General features: G+C 43.6%; 2 protein-coding genes across 25 annotated transcripts in view; one reads left to right on the top strand and one right to left on the bottom strand.

Annotated features, from left to right (window-relative positions):
• Window positions 1–18,736, bottom strand: part of EPB41L3 (erythrocyte membrane protein band 4.1 like 3) — a 97,160-nt gene that overhangs the window by 77,907 nt on the left and 517 nt on the right. The window contains exon 1 of one of the 24 annotated variants that reach the window (XM_077184364.1): window positions 18,231–18,430. The exons of 22 other annotated variants lie outside the window; for them this stretch is intronic. The gene's annotated coding sequence lies outside the window, so the exon portion shown is untranslated. Of the gene's footprint in view, window positions 1–16,728; window positions 16,858–18,230; window positions 18,431–18,736 lie in introns of those variants that run through there. One more of the 24 variants, XM_077184372.1, reaches the window with a different exon arrangement.
• LOC143695712 (uncharacterized) overlaps window positions 18,471–18,736 on the top strand; it is a 50,499-nt gene continuing 50,233 nt past the window's right edge. Inside the window, exon 1 of the mRNA XM_077190838.1 lies at window positions 18,471–18,607. Within this exon, the coding sequence (XP_077046953.1) occupies window positions 18,471–18,607 (137 nt within the window). The remainder of the gene's footprint in view (window positions 18,608–18,736) is intronic.

Here is an 18,736-nt window from a genome sequence, read left to right as displayed (position 1 = left end):
TTCCTCTGCAATGTGTATGACCTTCTTGGAGTTCAGACACATAGAAATGACAGCAGCTCAGAGAGGACAGAAGGGGTTGAGGCAATTGGGACAGACAGGTGGCCTGAAGTGTCCCCACAAGACAGCAGGAAGAAAACAAAAAATGAGGGAGGAGGGCAAAACAAGAAAGCAGAAAGTTGCAGTAATTCAGCTTAATCACAAAAAAAAAAAAAAAAAAAAAAAAAAAAAAAAAAAAAAAAAGAGGGAATAGACAAACTCTTGCAGCAGAAAGAAAAGTTCTTTGCAGCTTTTAAATCACTAGGGTTTAAAAAAAGTAAGTCATATAAATCTAGGTTACTCAACAGAAAGTGAGCATTTAAAATGAGAATAAAAAATATATATTCTGTATCAATATTCATAATTTAAAAGGAGAAGTGAAGGTAATTAAGCTAGATGCTGCAATTCCCAAACTCTGTAATAAATGACTCTAAAATTATTTCCTTCCCCACATACTTTTTTAAAAATATATACCTTTGCTAAATGTTTGATAGTGTGTTTTTAAGACTACAAATTCTGTCCACTACAAAAGGCCACTAATTCTGTCACTACAATCTACCATAATTTAAGGGAGACTGCTACAATTCAGCAACAAAGTGAGAGACTTTGATACCGGATCCTATTTAATGTGCTGAGTTTCAAACTTGTCACATGTGCTAATGAGGTAAATGCCCAAATCAGTGAAACAAGTCCATGAACAGTGGCTTTTGCCATCTTTCCTCCTGATATTATGCAGGAGCCTATGCAAGAGTCTCTGGCCAAGTGACAAAGGACTGCTGTGCATTGTAACTAATGATTATTTTGTACCAATCCATTTCCTTCAGTACCCTTCAGGTCACAGCATGTAAAATTCATTTACATTCCACACTATATGCTAGTTTGGGTGGAAAAAAAAAAAAAAAGTAACTGGGTAACTGTCTAACTCCTTATTGGAAAATTTGCTTAGAAAGGCATTTATAATTTCAAAGTTTAACATATCAAACAACTTTCTTAGTGCACAATTCAACCTTCTCAGGAGCTAATAAACATGTAGGAAATACTCCCTAGAGCATCACAAATGGTGACTCAACAACCACAAGCTTCTCCTAGAGCTATGTCTGATGCTAGATTAACAAGAGAGTCACATTTCACCTCTCCTTCCCCTCTTCTGCTCCCTCTGTAGTCTGTTTTCCATGGGGACACAAAACTCTGTGCCAATATTCACAGTGCCATTACATCTGAACTAAAAAATGAATGAGGTAATCCACCCCCTCCCTGGATGTCATGAATGCTCCAGGGAAGTGGTACCCTGCAGCTGGGCTCCAACCCGTTCTGCTCTCTGTCACCTTCGCTATATGCATGTGTTTCACTACAGCTGAGGCCACAGACACTTTATCCTCAAGCAATCGTTGCTTTAGAAGTTTGCAAAGAAGCAAGAAACCAACTAACTCTTCCCCCAGCTCCAGAATGGCATTAATGATCCCTACAGCAGCAGCCACCACATTTTCTTTGAGAGGTCCAGACATGCAAGCATGCCAAAAGTACAAAACAAGCACATCAGATGCATAGTGGATCTTAATTAGGAGCTCATCTTGCACACTGACTTCAATGCTCCATGGTCTCCTTCCCAGCCCACCTTGTCTGAACTCCACCTGACATATATTTATGTCAACTGTTACTAAAATCCCACAATGCTGAAGTTTACATGTTCCCCATGTAAACTTCATTCATACATGGGGAACTCCATTTATTGCAATGACTCCCAAGCCGTGCTATTTGGGAAAATTTTCCCAAATGTCTGACCTAGTTCTTGAAATGTACTGAGTTCTCCCCACCCTGACAATAGTGGGTGCATAGCATGGCTCTGCAGCTCGCAGACAGCTGCTGTTTGCCCCTCAGACCACTCTCTCCTCTGCCTCTTCTGGCAGTCCTATTTTTAGTTCTCTCTCAGGCTCTTTCCTCTCTGCTCTGTTCTCTTTGCCATCAATTCACCTCTTTCCAGAGCAACAGCATCCAAACCCTACTTTCAGCTGAAGATCAACTGTCCTTACTGACACTGAACAGCTTGCAAGGACAGTTTTATATCTGAACTTTACTCTCTTCGTACCTCCAGCTAGCAAAGAGTTCAATATTTTCACCATATTATGACAATATTATCAGCTTAGTTTTAACCTTTGATTCATTCATAATCCCACACTGTTTTCTCCACACTGCTGCCTAAGGATCTCCATAATGGATAAAAACTAACTTAGCTACATTTTATCCAACAAAAAGTGAGGAAAGAGCCCTACTTACTAGCTAGATATTATTTGATTTTTTAAAAAATTTTATATTTACAAAGTCCCTTCTCTTTTTCTGGGTACCATTCAAAAAATTAAAGCATTTATTATCATACAAGATCTAGTTTCAGTGACAGGAGTGCACATGATTTATGTTAGAACAACTGCAGCTCCCTGTATCCAAAGTACATTCATGCCACGATATTCTCATATTTATTAAAATATTAGGCAGTACCAATTGGAAAAATTTCCATTTTCACCTATAGTTTCAACTCACTGCTGCCATACACACTCCAGTTACTTGACAGGTCTTGGGGGTGTTAGAAACTTGGCCAGGCTGACCCCCAGCATGTTTGCTGTAATGGTTTCACAGGAGCTGAGAACACCTTCCAAACAAGGCAGGAACTCAAAAGTTCTTGTCCACTTTCAAGAGCCACAGGGCCATTAAGCTGACCTAAGTGGCATTGCTGGCAGTGTCACAACTTATTAATAAACTGAGAGCAAGCTCACATCTGCTAGGAAAGGAAAGTCTAGTCTCCCTCATTTTATGGTCTCTAGCTGAGTCAAGCACATTAAAATATGTATTACCTCTGTCTACCTGTCACTTCGTGTAACATGCTTAGGTGAACCCATGGCTGCAAGCCAGAGCCCAAACTGTTCCAATGCAAGCAGTGCTTTTGGGGAAAAGTTATTTGCAACAGAAGTGTCAGGTTCCTCTCAGTATGCTGGCAAACGTTTGCCTCAACCCTTAGTGAACCAAAAGTTAAATGGTGAGGAAAGACTGCAATTTCAGGTCAATTCTGGGCATCATAATATGCTCATGAAATGAATGACATGCTCTGCCTTAGCAATGAAAAAATGGAAAAATAAAGAGAGAAATCAAGACTGATTCCTTTAATATGTATTTTAAGAACCATTTCAATACTGGTTTCTCAGGAGGGAACAAAACCCCAGCCTACATTACACTACCAAGAAGACCTTCTCTTCCTACCTTTGGTACTGAGAATGAACGTGCCTTGGGGACATGAAGCCAAGAAAGAGCTGACAGGCCAATATAGGATTCTGCTTCATTCCAACCAAGTGGTAGACAATGGTTGGCATTCAGACAACTGAAAACTTGCAGAGAAGCTAGTTCAAGCTGGCTTAAGTGGATGCAAGTGTGGGCTTGGATATTTAGGAGTTCTTAAGAAGAAAAGCAGCTTGCAATATTTCAGGGTGGGGTTCTGAGACTTTCTTTTTTGTCTAATCCATTAGTAGTAAGTAAGACCAGGAACATGGCAGGGTCATGTGTGCCCAGAACTGCATCTAAGCCTCAGAATTACAGCTGCAATTAATGAGTTCTCCAAGGGGGACTTGGAGGGTCAGAGGGAGGAAGGGAGAAGAATCAACTGGAGGGAAAAAAAACCCCACCAAAACTGAAACTACCCAGAAAACCACAGCAGGCCTGCAGAGTGAGCAAGTTAGAGATTTCTTCTCTTGCTAACATGCAAGCACACAATCAAGGGCACAATTTCCAAACCACACACATTTGAGGTTCTTCCCTGTTTCACCCCATTTATAATCTTTTACAGTCTTGTAAAAGTGCACTGCCTTCAAAAAGGCAAGGATTCTTTTTATCTCTTATTATTTCATCTGCAATTCAGCACTTGGTCTGCACTGACATAGCCTTAAGTGACACAGGTTCAACTATTCAGCTTCTCCATCCCTAAAGTGAGATGCATTTTATTAGGGCTTTTTCCTTTTTCCTCTTCCTCTGCTCACACTTCAGATGACAGGAAATGCCTGCTGTGAATTCTTGTCCAGCATTTTAAATAGCATATGAAGTGCTTTCTGTCCAATGCCAGACAGCTTCCCATGAACTGTAAGCTCTCCAAGAACCAGAGGTGTAAATCTCTTTGTCCCTCCCCAGTGAGTGGGAAGCAGCTGGGCCAAAGAGGGAGCCCACAACCTCTGTGTGCCACTGCACCCACCCAGCACCTACTCAAGCCAGCAAGGACAGAAGATACCATCAGCCCCTTCACTCAACCACCCAGCTCCAGCTGTAACCAAAACTGGCAAGCACCCAAAAGCTCCCAATTTTTTAATGAATATTATTTTGTTATTTTTCAAGCAGTCGACTGTACCACCCTATACACCACAGCCATACATTCATTAAGGTTGGTCACATGCAAGTAAGTGCAGACAGGCTGAATTATTTTTGCAACAACCTCAGTGTTGTAACACCCAGAAGTCTCATACGAGACAGTTTTGCAGCTTATTAAACTAAATACATTTCTGTGCACTGCAAGTTTTAATTGTCAAGGAAGATCATGTGCAGCTATAAATCTATGAAATTTTATCCAACAGAAAGTGAGGAAAAAAGCACATGTTCAACTTAGTTCAATATTAATGGAGAAGATGATTCTTTGAGTTTATTCCTCTAATACTGCAGCCATAGCTGTCTGCAAGGTACAGCAGGTCTGCTACTATGGCTGAATAGAAGGCAATTTTAAAACTCACATACAAGAAGGATAAATCCAAACTTCTCTAAGACTAGAAACACCAACAAGCCATGATTGCACATCTGTTTCAAACACTCTTCATAACAAAAAGGCTGTATTTTTGGTTTGGGTTTCGTGGGCTGGTTGGGTTTTTTGGGTTGCCTTTGGGAGTTTCTTGGGGTTGGGGGGGGGGGGTTGATTTTTTTTTGGGAGTCTTTGTTTTTCTCAAAAGATGGTTCATGTTATCATCCTCATTCCTCTCAGAGGATGACATCTGCTTACTGCAGAAAGCAGTTTTTTGTTAGAAAGCAGATTTGTTAAGTCATGTATGCACCTAGCAGGCTTAAGTCTGGCACACATCCCTTCCAACTCCTCTTCATTCAAACAAAATTTATATAGTGAAAAACCTGTGCCATAGAAGAAAAAAAAAATGCTATTTAGCTATTTTCAGAACAGACTGAATGTACCTGAATGAAAAACCTAAACTGAGTGCCTGGGAGAATGACAGGAAGACTGGTTCAGCCTTAACACTGTGATGGCTGTAACCAACCTTGCCCTTTGCAGTGTTTCTAACCTCAGCAGTAGTGCCTGACCTGTACAATGGGATTTATGTGTACCCTGAGCAGATGCAGAACTATTTCCCAATGTATTGCTTTCAAAAGCAAAAGGATTTGGAGTTTCCCTCAAACTGCATGTGTGAGTCTGCAACCCCAGCTACGACGTGCTTACAACCCCTACACTCCATGCCATGAGTTTTCTAACTTGTTTTAGTTCACAGGTCTTTGCAGGCACAGGCAGTGTGCTGCTTGGGACAAGAGCAAAGCCAGTGCAAGGCATGGGCATGTCAGGGCCTCAGACCAAACATTTCATTATATGGATCCCCTTCTCTCAGGCCAACTCCACTCTCCTAATGAGGATATGAGTACATGCTTCTCTCCTGGTTTATATTTATCCCTGGCCCAGGTGCTGTTTTCCAACTGTGAACACAAGCTCCCCTGTGCTGGGGACTCTGAAAGAAAGAATTTCTCCCCCCTCCACAAGTGCAAGGGGGGTAAAATGAATTCTCTCAAACTGGTGTCACATGCCAAGGCACAAAGGCCTGGTGTTTTTGAATGTTCAAAGCCAGCATATGTTTGTCCCTACGCTTATCTTCTATATGTTTTTTTGCCTCATTGAAGCCTACAGCAAACAGCTGTCATTAACATTCACCCCTTCTACTACCACTTTCCTTAATCCCTAACTGACTTCCCAGCCTATAATTAAACTTTCCAGCTGCCACACTAAGAGATGGCACCAATATCCACCATTTCTTTCTAAGTAGTCCTTAAAAGGCTCTTTTTCCAATTTCCAAGACCATGAACTAGAATCAAAGCCTCTTGCCTTTACAGGTTTTTGGCTAAAAACCTTCCATTCACTTAAAAACGGTCTCATCTTTTACCAGGGAAATTAAATGGCAAAGTAGTATTATCTTAACAATTAAACTAATGCATTTTTATAGTGCCAATAGCTGGAATGCAAAGAGCTTGAAAATTGATGCATAAACACTGCTTGTGTTTACACATTTTGTATGGAAAATATACTAGAAAGAGCTCTATAACCAACAGCATCTACAAAGCTGTTTGGTTTAAGCCTAAAGTTTAAACAGGAGCCTGAATTAAAATAATGAAAGGCCTGATATCTTACTTTAGATTGCAACAGTAAATTGGGGTTAGCACTTCAATCTTGAAAATGTATTTTTCACATTCATGTAAGAGATTATTTGAATAGCAAAGCTAGTTGACAACATTTCTGTCTGGTACTATTCTTGCAGTGTTCAAGAGGACTTGATATTTTATAAGAAAATTACTGGCTTCACAGTTGAAAAAGGGAGAAGATGTCTGAAGCTAATGCTGTATTTTTTGGTAACGTGACATAAGAAGACCCCCAGAAAGCTGAACAAAGCAGGTGAAGGCAGTGTAACACCCAGTGGGAACACAGCATGGGGTTCAAAGACTCATCATCCACAAGCCCTTCAGATCCACTACAAGAAAATCCCCCCAAACAGCCACAAAATGTTGTTATTTTTGTAATCCCCAAATGTCTGGGGCACCTGCTGAGCCTTTGAGCCTAAAAGGTTTCCCCAATCTAAACCTGCAGGCTGGACAGACATGCACATCATCCTCAATCCCAGAGCTCTGCAACTCTGCACACCAAAACCCAGGAGCCTGTATCTCCAGATACTATTTGTTATAGAGCAGGGCAACATCTGCTTGACTGCTGAAGCACTATTACCAAAACCAGCAAGCAGGCTCCATTCATAGCATGATTGGCAAGTGCCAGCTGGCAATCCTCACAGCCCAGAGCCTGTAGTCTGCTGATCAAGGCTTAGGGATGTTTGGGATCAGCCTCCTCGGTGTCTCCTTCACCATGTTCAGGAGTCACATCATGCTTTGGTTTTGCCTTTTGCCTCATGTGTCAGAGCAAAATTGAGTGCCAAGATGCAGCCTTCATGTTTATGAAACTGCAGGTTGGTTTCATAGAGGATGGAGCTGCAACCTTGCTGGAAGTTACCAGCCATTTAAACAAAGTGGGGCCCCTTCAGGAAAGGAGTGCATTGGTTTTCCATGTTATACTACTGCTTGAGATTAACAATTCAACATCCAGGTTTTAATGGATTTCCATAACTGTGCATAAATTTATCAGCTACTGTAAGGCTATTTTGGTAGGCTACCAGATTAATCATTCAGGTTTTGTCAAGTCTATAAGCATCACTTCTCAGCAAAGAGATCATGCCAGACAGGTGCAGAAATTCAAAGCCTGAACAGCTATGGCTTTGCTCCTAGCAGCAAGGCAAAAAAGGTCAATATTTTAGGTGAAAATGGATACCCTTTCAGTTCTCTCTAAACTACAGGTGAAACTTTTCTCCCTCCTTACATTAAACATATAATTTTAAAGACGGGTTTCAAAGAGTGCGTGTGACACTCTTAAGCTTCAAATACGTATGTGTTGAGAGGTTAGGAGAACATGAAAACAGTATTTCATTGAAACCCGTTTGTCATTTTTAATCACAGGATAACTCTAGAAGAGGTGTGACTGATGCAATTTAAATTTTCACCTGACAAACTGAATTATTCATCTTGGCGGCGCCTACGACAAAAGACCAAGCGCAGCAGGCAGTCAGCCACCAGCCCCAGGAGCTGCTACAGAGCATCCTTGAGAAGGGGAAGCCATGTCCTGTAGCACCACAGGGTGAAGTCCTGCTCCTTGCAAGCCAGGAGAGCCCAGCACCTCGTCCTTGTCCCCACTGCTACCTCCTACCATTTGTTTTCCAAAGCAGGGGAGGACTCGGGGCAGGCCTACCGATAAGAAATGCTGTGATTTGCAAGGAAGGCGACAGAAACAAAGTTGAGGCCTTTATCTGCACCTGGAAAGAGCTCTGTGTACTGTACTTGTGGGTCAGACAGGAAGGACAAAGGAGACTGAGTGGCTTTTTATTTGAAACTGAATGAAAACTTTTCCTGTTGCTAGTCACTACTTCATTTGCCAGTGATGGGGCCTGAGGAAATGGCCTGAAGTGTTGTCAGGGGAGGTTTCAGTTAGGGATTAGGAAAAGGTTCACCCAGAGGGTGCTGGTCACTGGAATAGGCTCACCAGGGAAGGGTCACAGCAGTAAGCCTGGCAGAGTTCAAGGAGTGTTTGGACAATACTCTCAAGCACATGGTGTGATCATTGGGCCAGGAATTGTACTTGAAGATCCTTGAAGGTCCCTTCCAATTCATTTTATTTGGTGTGTCTGTGAAATACTCCAAGCTCACACCAAGTTTTCAAGGAATTGCCTTTTTCTAATGGAACCCCAGTACTGGAAGATACCACGCATTTTTCAGAACTGGAGTGACTGTTATCTTAAGCAATGCTATATTATTACTCTTATACCAATTTTGTGCCTCTCTAGTATAAGCGATCAATAGTTTCCTCATTGTGTGTCCTACCAGAACTGAGAAAGAAATAAAGTTCCAAAAATGTCCACAGTCTTAATAAAATGGGGTTTCCATACACCACAACTTCAGAATAGTAGGCTAAGAGTAGGCTATCCAAGGTCTTAAAACAAAGACTAAATGCCAGCAGAAAGCAGGATTCCTTGCCTGGAAATGTAGAGATGTTGGGCTTAAACATGAGATTAGTCAAAGAGTGAATTCTGCTCAGCCCACATCTCCAGTATGTTTTTAAGTAGGAAATAATTCTATCCATTATGTAAACTCTTATTCAGACTCTTGTTAATGTTTATGCTATCCCTTCTGAATTTCTGGACAGTTTCTTTCAGACTCAGCAGCCAACATTTAATTAAGAAATATTTAACAACTAGTGTTTTTTAAACAACGTCACGTTTGCAGAAATAATTGCATATCACATCTACTTTACAAAATCAAAATACAGCCAGTGGAAACCAGATACAAAACACATGCTTTCAGCTGTGCTAGTTTTGTTTAGAAAATGAACAGACAATGTATTTCCTTGGCTGAGACCTTGATCTGTTTGCCAAATACTGTCCTGCAGAGATTTTTTTTTCTTACAACAACATTCCAGGCACAGAGGACGCTACCAAGGAAGCACACTCACAGTTCTGCAGGTTAGGAACAATGATAACCTTGGCGTGCCTTAAAAGAAAGGTGGCAAAGCATTTTCAGTGAAGCACACAATGCAGTATGTAGTTAATGTATCTGTTTTATCCCTTTATAGCTGCTCGGAAGCCAGAGAGTGATGGGTATCTTATTAAGCAATTAGAAAGTTTTTAACATGAGGTTTTGTTGCCGCATCTTCTAGTGCATGCCAGAACTTTTTCACTTGGGCAAAGAAAAAGCACAGCAAGACTTCCTAAGAATCTATGGAAATATCAAACACTTATACTGACTTCCACAGACTGGTTTAAAGAAGGAGGCATAACTACACCAACGACATTCTTCAGAGCAGCATCACAGGATCAGAAGGTCATGAGGGGCATCTTTTTTTGTACCAGCTCTTTTGCTTTTAGATAGAAGAAACACTGGCTAGAGTTAGAAAGGGGCACTTCAGATGATGGAAAATGCAGGACACAGGGAAACAGGAAAATAAATCACAATACCCAAACTCCTACTGGGGTGAGGCAAGGTGATTCAGAGCAACAAGGGATGGGGAAAATACAGAGATCACGTCTGCAAAGCAGATAGGTTAAAACAACATTGGAGCTCGAGAAGGAGGAAGTCCAAATCCAGGTAAAAAGTTTGCTTTAATACAGACATTACTGTAACAGAGGCTGCTGGTATCCTTCTGGTCAATGTAGCCATTTTGCCCCCATGGGTAACCCCAAAACCACGCAGTTTGCCCGTACTGACAAGAGACATTTTATGTCTGTTCTACAGCACATCAATGGGAAGCTGGTAACAATTTAAAAGGAAGGAACTTTTTTTTATTCTTCAGCTCTGCATCCTTAATTCAATCACTGTCCCCTAGGGCTGAGAAAAGGACTGGCTTTACTGCTCTGCGTTATCATGTTGGCAGAGAAGCTACACATTAAAATATTGCTAGTTTATATATGATGCAAGTGTAAGAAAAACAGTTTCAGGTTCATACAATGAAGAATAAGTCAAGAAATCTAAGTCAAAGAAGTAGCAGATGAGGAGAGAATATTTTCAAACCTTAAGTATGAAATTCTGTGTGGTTGAGCTTCACAAGAGCTGTGGCCAACAGTAACAGATCAGAAATAAGAATCTTAGCACCAACACTTAGAAGCATAAGGTTGGCTTTTCAAGTATGTTTAGTTTAGCTTTCAAGTAAGTTCAGCATTTCTTTCATATATACTTTCAAGTATACCAGCATTTCACCATCACAGTAATTGTGTGGCATATTTAGTTTGTGCAAATAAAAGTAGATACATTGTTTATGCAGACAGAAAGCCTGGTTGAATATATTTAAATATATTGATGAAGGAAGTGGGTGCTGTCTTTTCTCCCTATCTTGGAAAACTGGTGAGGGCAGAAGCATTGTCTGCTGGCTCTGCTTCTCCAACCCAGACACGAAGGGATTCCCAGGATCAGGATAGTGAGACAAATCAGCTATTCTCTATTTCTTGAGAGTGTCATTAAATAGGGTGGCATCAGGAGTGGCTGTGGGTGATGGTTTGGGTTTTTTTTTTTCCAAAATATCTATTACAGCCCATGAATAGATTATTGTAATCCACAAATACTAGTAGTGGCACTGAGGGCAGAACTGAACACAGAAAGCAAACCACTGTCAATACCAGATCTAAGCTGGCATAGAGCCTGTCCCCAGCCTCTGTTTTCTGCACTTAGCACACTACCCCTGCAAGTAACTGATGAAACCCCAACAGTGCTAGCACACTATTAAAGGATCCTCCTAATTGCCATGCTTCAAATTCCAGCTCTAAGCTTGCTAAGAGAAAGTCTGCAAAACTCTTTAATAAATCATAGAAATCAGAGACGAAAATTAGGTCATGTCACCCACGCCTCCGATCTGCACCGTGAGTCTGTTACCCCTACAGAGCTGCCGAGTGCTCCGTCTCGACAACTCCTAAATGATTCAAGTGCTGAGGCTTCTCCCAGTTCCCCAGGCAGACTGTTACACAGCCCAGTGAACATCACCATCCACAGGCTTTTCACTGACCAGCCTCATCCTCTCCGTACCAATTTTATCTTTGTCCCATTTTGTTCTGTTCCTATTTATATCTTCCTCCAACTTCCCCCAAATCTGCTCTTGATGCTACCTCAACCACTATCCGGCAAAAATTGTTGCTCAGGAAACGTTCTTCTGCCTCTCCTGTAATACTGCTGTAGTGTGCTGCTATTTTTAGGAGAAAAAAGGAGGTGGTAAGGGAATGAAAGGCTGCCAGCTCCAGCTGTACAAGAATAATGCTCCAGTACAGTGGAAACTACATTACAGTGTTTCTCTTTAAGCACATATAATTGACCAAAACCTTAGTCTTCTGGAATGATCTAAATGGGAAAGATAGAAGAAATGGAAAAGACAAACTCCAAGGTTAAAAAAAACCCCTTGTCATCTCACTTTACCTTTCAATCCTACAGCTGGGCTCTTCCTTCTGGGGCTGTTCTTGAGATTTTACAACAGCATTGCCCAGTTAGACACATGATTAAAGTAGCAACATACTGCCACTATCCTAGAATAATTTAGGTTGGAAGGGACCTTAAAACTCACCAAGTTCCAGCCCCCTTGCCATGGACAGGGACACCTTCCGCTAGACTGGGTTGCTTAAAGCCCCATCCAATCTTGCCTTGAGCACCTGGCCTTTGGCAATGCTTTCAGGCACACGGTGTGAATGTTCCAGTGTTCTGGACAGGTCCAGGAGTTGAATTTTATGATCCCTGATGGGGCCTTCCTACTCAGTATATTCTATGATTTTGTGACTTTCAGGGATGGGGCATCCACAACTTCTCTAGAAAACCTGGCTATTTTTCCTTGTCCTATCACTACATGCTCATGTAAAAAATCTCGCCATCTTTTCTGTAAGGCTCCTTAAATGTCCCAATGCAGTCTCCCCTTCTCTGCTCCAGTCTTAACAACCCCAACTCTTTTAGTCTGTCTTCTTAGCAGAGGTGTTCCAGGCCTCTGATCACATTCATGGCCCTCCTCTGTATCTGCTCCAACAGGTCTACACTTCTCCTGTGCTGGGGAGCCAGAGAGGGAAGCAATATTCCAGGTAAGGTCTCATGAGAGCAGAACCACATCCCTCAGCTGGTTGGCCACACTGCTTTTGATGAAGCCCAGGATGCTGTTGGCTTTCTGGACTGTGATCATGCCTTGCTGTCATGTTGAGCTTCTCTTACATAAACACCTCCAAGTATTTCTCCTCAGGCCTGCTCTCAATCCATCTCTCAGCCGGTATTTGAGCTTGGATTTGTCCTGACCCCCGTGCAGGGCCTTGCACTTGACCTTGGTGAACTTCAAGAGGCTCACTTGGGCCCACCTCTCCAGCCTGTCAAGGTCCCTCTGAATGCCATTCCTTCCCTCCAGCACCTTGGTGTCAGCAAACTGCACGATCATTAAAAAATGATCAATTAAGAAACCTGCTTACAAGAAGCCACTTCACCTTGTGCCAGCCCCTCAGGTGGAAGTGAGACCTGTGTTTTATGCCTGCTCCCAGACAAAGTGACATGCTGACCTCCAAAAAGGCAGCTGCCCATCATTCCCCAACCTCCCCAGCCAATGTCGGTGCCAGACACCGCACACAGAGGGCTCTGTGCAACCAGTGCCTGGACTATCAAACCATCAGACCAAACTAAAAGACCCTGCTTTCCTGAGCACACACTTTTATACATCACCCACTGACTTTATCAAACCTGGTATTTACTGATACGTAAGGTTAGGAACCACTACCAGGAACAAAGTAGAGGTATCATTTTTTTGCTACAAATAATTCTCACAGGCAAGCAGTGCTGTTTCTCTTTGTATATATGCATATGTCCCATGTATGGACTCCAGTGCATCTGTGGGGCACCTTCTGGAATCACACCGTGCTGGGAGCAGAGGGGCTAAGTTCCATCTGCCCCAACAGTTGCTCTGCAACAGCAGTAATTTAATAGAAAGAAGGGAGTGATAAATACAGAGCACCTGGTGAAGTAATCATTTCCAGTGTCCTTAGAAAGATTTCAGCTTCCTGACCTGAGCTACAATTTGGCTGGGTCAGATTTTGATCCCTCCATCTAAACCAAACTGAGCCTTGCTTCACAGCCAGGCTTACCGATTTCCGTGGGAAGACTGGCGGACTAAGATACTCCCCAACATGAGTCAGGGTGCAAGAACAGGTCTCTCAGTTAGTATAAACATATGTTTCCTAGGTCTGGAAGAGCTGGTGTGTTTTTTTGTTATTTTTTTTTCTTCTTCTTCACAGCCTGTTTGCATTTCCTGGTTTATTAAACTAGATTTTATTTGCAGCCAATACATCCTAGGGAACTGGAGGTGTTACACATAATTGCCCTCAGATTCATAAAGACTAAACAAAGCAACCTCCACCACCAAGGAGTCCCCCTGCTCCATTGCTACCAGCAGTGTCAAGTTCCCTGGATGCCATGAGTGGTGTCAGCTCCTGCCACCAGGGAAAAGGCTGCTGGTGCACCCCAGCATGTGGCTGTCTCCCAGGATTTACTCACCTCCTCCTGGGAGGAGGAGAGTGCTGTGACTGAGCTGCTGCAAGGGATGAAGCTCTGAGGATAAGGAATATAAAGGAATAATCCCAAATGAGAAGGAGGAGAAGCAAGCGAGTGGCCAAGTACTTGGCCACTTTCTTGGGTGATGGGAAAAATGGAGAGTGCCAGAGGATAGGGTTCCATTAGGGATTCCACCAAGGAGCCCAAAGACAGGGGGATCCAGCCAGTAATTTCAGCCAGGGAAAGGGGACATGCAGGGGGAGCAATAGGCAAGAGCTTGACTGGAGGAGCAGGACACAACTACAGAGCGGAAGAAAACCACAGGCCTAAGTGTGCAGCTTGCCCTAGCCTGATCTGGGCCAGGACCAGGTGTTTTCCCTACTTCTATCCCATGAACATCCACTGCTCATCAACAGGGCTCCAAACAAAAGCCCACCAGGGTCAGCTGTTGCCACCTCAAATTATTCACTCACTTGCTACCTGGAGCCCATCTGGGAACAAAAACCAACTCCTGTTTTGGGAAAAAGGCTGCAGTAAAAGCCAGGCAATAAGCACATGCTACACCTTTGCAGTCCCAAATTTAACATAGCCCTAAATCAGAATCATCAACCATCCTCTATCCCACACAGGAGCTTTCTTCTCCCAAGTCTCACCTAATAGAGCAGTGCTGTGACTGCTTGCCCCTGACCCATTTGCCAATAAACATCTGTTTCTTACAAATACCCGCACACGAACAGGTATTCAAAATTGTATCCTGCTTTTTCCTCTTCACATTCCCTTACCCTTTCTGAATTTTTTTTTATATTCACATATGCTTTCCATTTATTCTAGCCCTTTATCCCCAACACATGCTCTGAGTCCCCAGTTTCCACATTCTTTTTTAACCCTTTAAACTGAAAGACTTTTCTCAGTGGGATCAAACATGCAGTGGAGGATCCTCATGCAGATTTCAGTACTTCTTTTGTTTCTAGCTTGCTAACAGATCAGTTTTGATAGTGAAGCCACTGAAAAGGAGTCTCTGTCTGTGGCACACAAAGTATTTCCAAGATCTATAAAGGAAAGGGTAAAAATTGATGAGGTCTATGTACAAAAGCCACCCCCCCCCCTTTTTTTTTGTTCTGTGTACTTTTTAAACTTTCATTTATGTAATACTCTTTCATATACTGCATCCCATAGGATGCAAATAGATTCATGATTTAATAGATTATAATTTCCTTTTTGCTTTTACCCACTTTATACAAGAACAGCCAGCTCTGCTGATACAAAGACGAAGTAAAATTTAAAAATTTCATTTTCCTCCAGAGACAAAAAGCTGACAATTACTCAAATTGCATTATATGAATTACTCAGGAAGGGTGCAGGAGATATTGATTTTGCTGCCTATACAGCACACTGTCTCAGATTAACTCAGTTGTCCCAAATACTGACCCATTTCTGCTTTTCCAGAGCTACTCAGTCCTCAGCAATCCTCCCGAGCTTCCTCTGCACTGATGGTGATGGTGACAATGATTGAGAGTGGCAGGGCAGGGAGCAAAGGGCCTGTAGGTTTTCTCTTACCAAAGCCAGGGAAAGTGCTTATGCTCCTCTTCTCCACTACCTGGGCTGTTCCCTTTAAGAAATGGAGATCTTCCCAAAGCAAACAAGCCTTTCTCTTTGGGTGTTTCGAGCGAGCTATTGAGAGAGTCAGTGCTATGTGTCCATATACTCATTTAGACTTGGACCATTCCCCAGCCATTATAAATGGCTAACACTGGAGATTGAAAATTTAGAGAAACATGCAATAAAAGCTAGCTAATCTATCATTCTTCCAGTGGTTCATCTCTTTTAAAGACTTCCTTTAAGCTACTGACTCAAACTGCTTAGTGATGCTTATTTAAGTCTAGTTCTGGGTAACACTCTTATACTCTACAACTTTTATACAAAATAGAAACAATCCATCATCCAGAAAAAACACTTTCAGTCTAATTTTCAGCTTAGTTGACAGCAATCATATTTTTCAGTTATATGCATGCATTTATATTCACTTGATTAGAGAGAAATTTTGTTTGAACAAAACACTTTGAACATTCAAACACTGCAGTCATAACATATTTCCTGTAAAAATGTGATAAATAAGACGCTAAACCACAAAATCCTAGGACCATGCTGTACACATTGAGAAAACACAATCCTGCAGACTCACAACAGCCCTCCCTGCATAGACTGACCCTTTGTTTTCAAAGCCCAACTTATATTAAACATGCACTGAACGCACACAGATTCTCAGCCAAGGATGTACTTTGATGTGACAAAGTCACATAGTTTCACACTTTTGTGTTGAAAACGCTGTAGCCCAAGAAATAAAGCTGATGCTTCATCTCATGAGAGACAAGAAGTCTTTTATAACCACTTATAAATGGTTTGATGTTTTCTCTCAGACAACAAGCAGTCATTTACTGGTACATGAGATTTCCATGAAAAGAGTCTGAATGTCACCCACCGTGAATAACACATTTAACACATTTCAAGAACTTTCTGTTAACTCATAATCATGCCTGAAATACAAAAAAAAGTGACATTTTACATATTTTAGGAAAGCAACCATGCATAACCCCCATGAAATTCACAACCATGCATCTAACAACAAACATAACAAACATAGGTGTGACCACGCTGCTGTGGGACAAATCTACCATCACCTACCCCTTCCCGGATTTCAAAGAAAAATCTCTGAATAACAATGATTTCTCATTAAAGACTAAATATTCAGCAGATTTCCACTACAGACAAGAAAAGATTTCATCCCGATTAAATGAAACATTACGTAAGTTGTAGCTTCACCTTCACTTGCTCCTTCTGGGAAGAGAGAACAGAACCCGGACCCAACCAGCCCTCTCCAGTTTTGGTGCAGCTCTCCAGCAGCCAGCCACAGCCCTGCCCAGCGAGGAGCCGCCAAGGCTGAGGCGCAGGGGGAGGATGGGGATGGGTGCCACACCCTGCGCCCCCCCTCCCCCGCGGCTCCTCCCCAAGGCTAAACCTGCCCACCGCAGCAGCGGGCTCCCATGGGATGAGCTCCTGATGCGCATCCGACCAGCTCCTCGTCCTATGGGGAAGCCTTTGGGGAGAAAAGGCCATCAGCTGCACCACTAACAGAGGGATGCGACTGCAGGCAATTAGAGAGGGGAGAGGCCGGGGCTGCGCTGGTCTGATAAAATAGAGCCAGTGTATTTTTAATGTTTCCCGATGTGTTTTGTGTTCCCTGCCGCAGCAAGCAGGTCGACAGCACGCCAGCAGCTCAAGGAGCCTTCGCGTTCATGCAGTGCCATAAGGAATAAACTTCCAGCAGCTCTTACCCCAATGCAGTGCTCTCAGGCTCTCCTCTCCTCCCCTGATTGCCATGCAGCTCCCATCCTCACACTAGAGCTGAAACTTTCCAACCCAAGGAGACCAGCATAGCAGTATTTGCCTATACTTTATTATGCATGTACACACTCAGAGGTGCAGCAAGAGCAGTGAATTTAACAACATCAGTGATGCAGCATGATGATCTTGACCTTTTAATACTCTCTGAAACGACTCTTCTCCATAGAATTAGAGAAAAAGCATACATTCAACTGCATCTGACCTTTACTGGTCCAAGCCTTATGTAGTTTGCTTAAATTCTTATTCTTAATAGGATTTAATAATACTTGCTTTCTTTATAAAAAACCTTTCAGTTTTCTATGGACAGAGACAATTGTTGACAACACTAAAAGTAAAACAAAAAAAGTATCACTCAGCTCACCAGGCTGTAAAAGAACAGATGCGGATGGGACACACCTAACCCGGAGCTTTTTCCCCCCTTTTTTTTTTTTTTTTTTGGCAACCGGGCCTCTGACTTGCAATCATTTTGACAGAAAAACACTGTAAGTAGTTTCCTTCAACTTCGAAGCAATGTGCATGTTCAGTGGAGGAAACAGTTTCCATCTCTGCCTCAAACAGGGGCACACGCCGGAGAACCGCGGTGAGAGTAACAACCGCCTTGACCCAGCGCTTTCCTCCTCCAGCACAGCCCCAAGAGAAATTAAATCGAGAGCACAAGGCCAGACAGGGATGATTTGCTCTTGCGATTTCCACAGGAGTGCAAGTTTTTAAGCTTCTCGCTATATGTGATGAAGTTTCGCCTTTGAATTAAAAATGGGACAACCGAAAAAGACAAAATCCTTTTCCACCGACCCGCACCGGTCCCTCTCTGGCAGCCCAAGGGCGCGGAGCCGCACCCAGGATGCGGGAGCACCGACGGACCCGCTCAGCCCCCACGCTGGTCGCACCCGCGGCTTCTCTATTCCCCTTTCCCCACACACCTGGCACCGACACTTCCACGCCGCGCTCCGCGGGGCCAGGAGGAGGGATGGGGAAGAGTGAGTGAGGGGTTCCAGTGTCCGAGCCGCGCTCCCGAGCACCTGGTGCAGGGAGGCGCGATGGCTCCAGCGCGGGGCGGAGCGGAGCGGGGCAGCCCAGCCCAGCCCGGCCCGGCGGGGCCCCTCGCTGCCGGCCAGGAGGGGGCCGGCGCGGTGCTGCCACTGCAGCGGTCCGGGGCTGCGATGTGCTCCGTGCATAACCACACCCACCGCATTGCAGAAGCCACGGCCCGGGGCGGGGGGGTAGGGGGTAACCCCCCCATGGCGAGCAGCGCAGCCCCGGCCGGGCCCCCGCACCGCCCAGGTGTGGCGTCCCCCAGGTGAGCGCGGCACTGGGCGAGGCACGGCCCTAGGGGGGCTGGGGGTGCGCCCCACCACGCCACACGCCTCGCCCGCCCCCCTCCGCCGCCTACAGAAGTTTCCCACAGAAATGCGTATCGTCCTAAAAA

The sequence above is a fragment of the Agelaius phoeniceus genome, chromosome 1 (genome assembly GCF_051311805.1).
Source record: "Agelaius phoeniceus isolate bAgePho1 chromosome 1, bAgePho1.hap1, whole genome shotgun sequence".
Lineage (NCBI taxonomy): Eukaryota > Metazoa > Chordata > Aves > Passeriformes > Icteridae > Agelaius > Agelaius phoeniceus.
The sequence above is the reverse complement of the archived record's forward strand: the minus strand, read 5'-3'. Positions and strand labels throughout refer to the sequence as shown.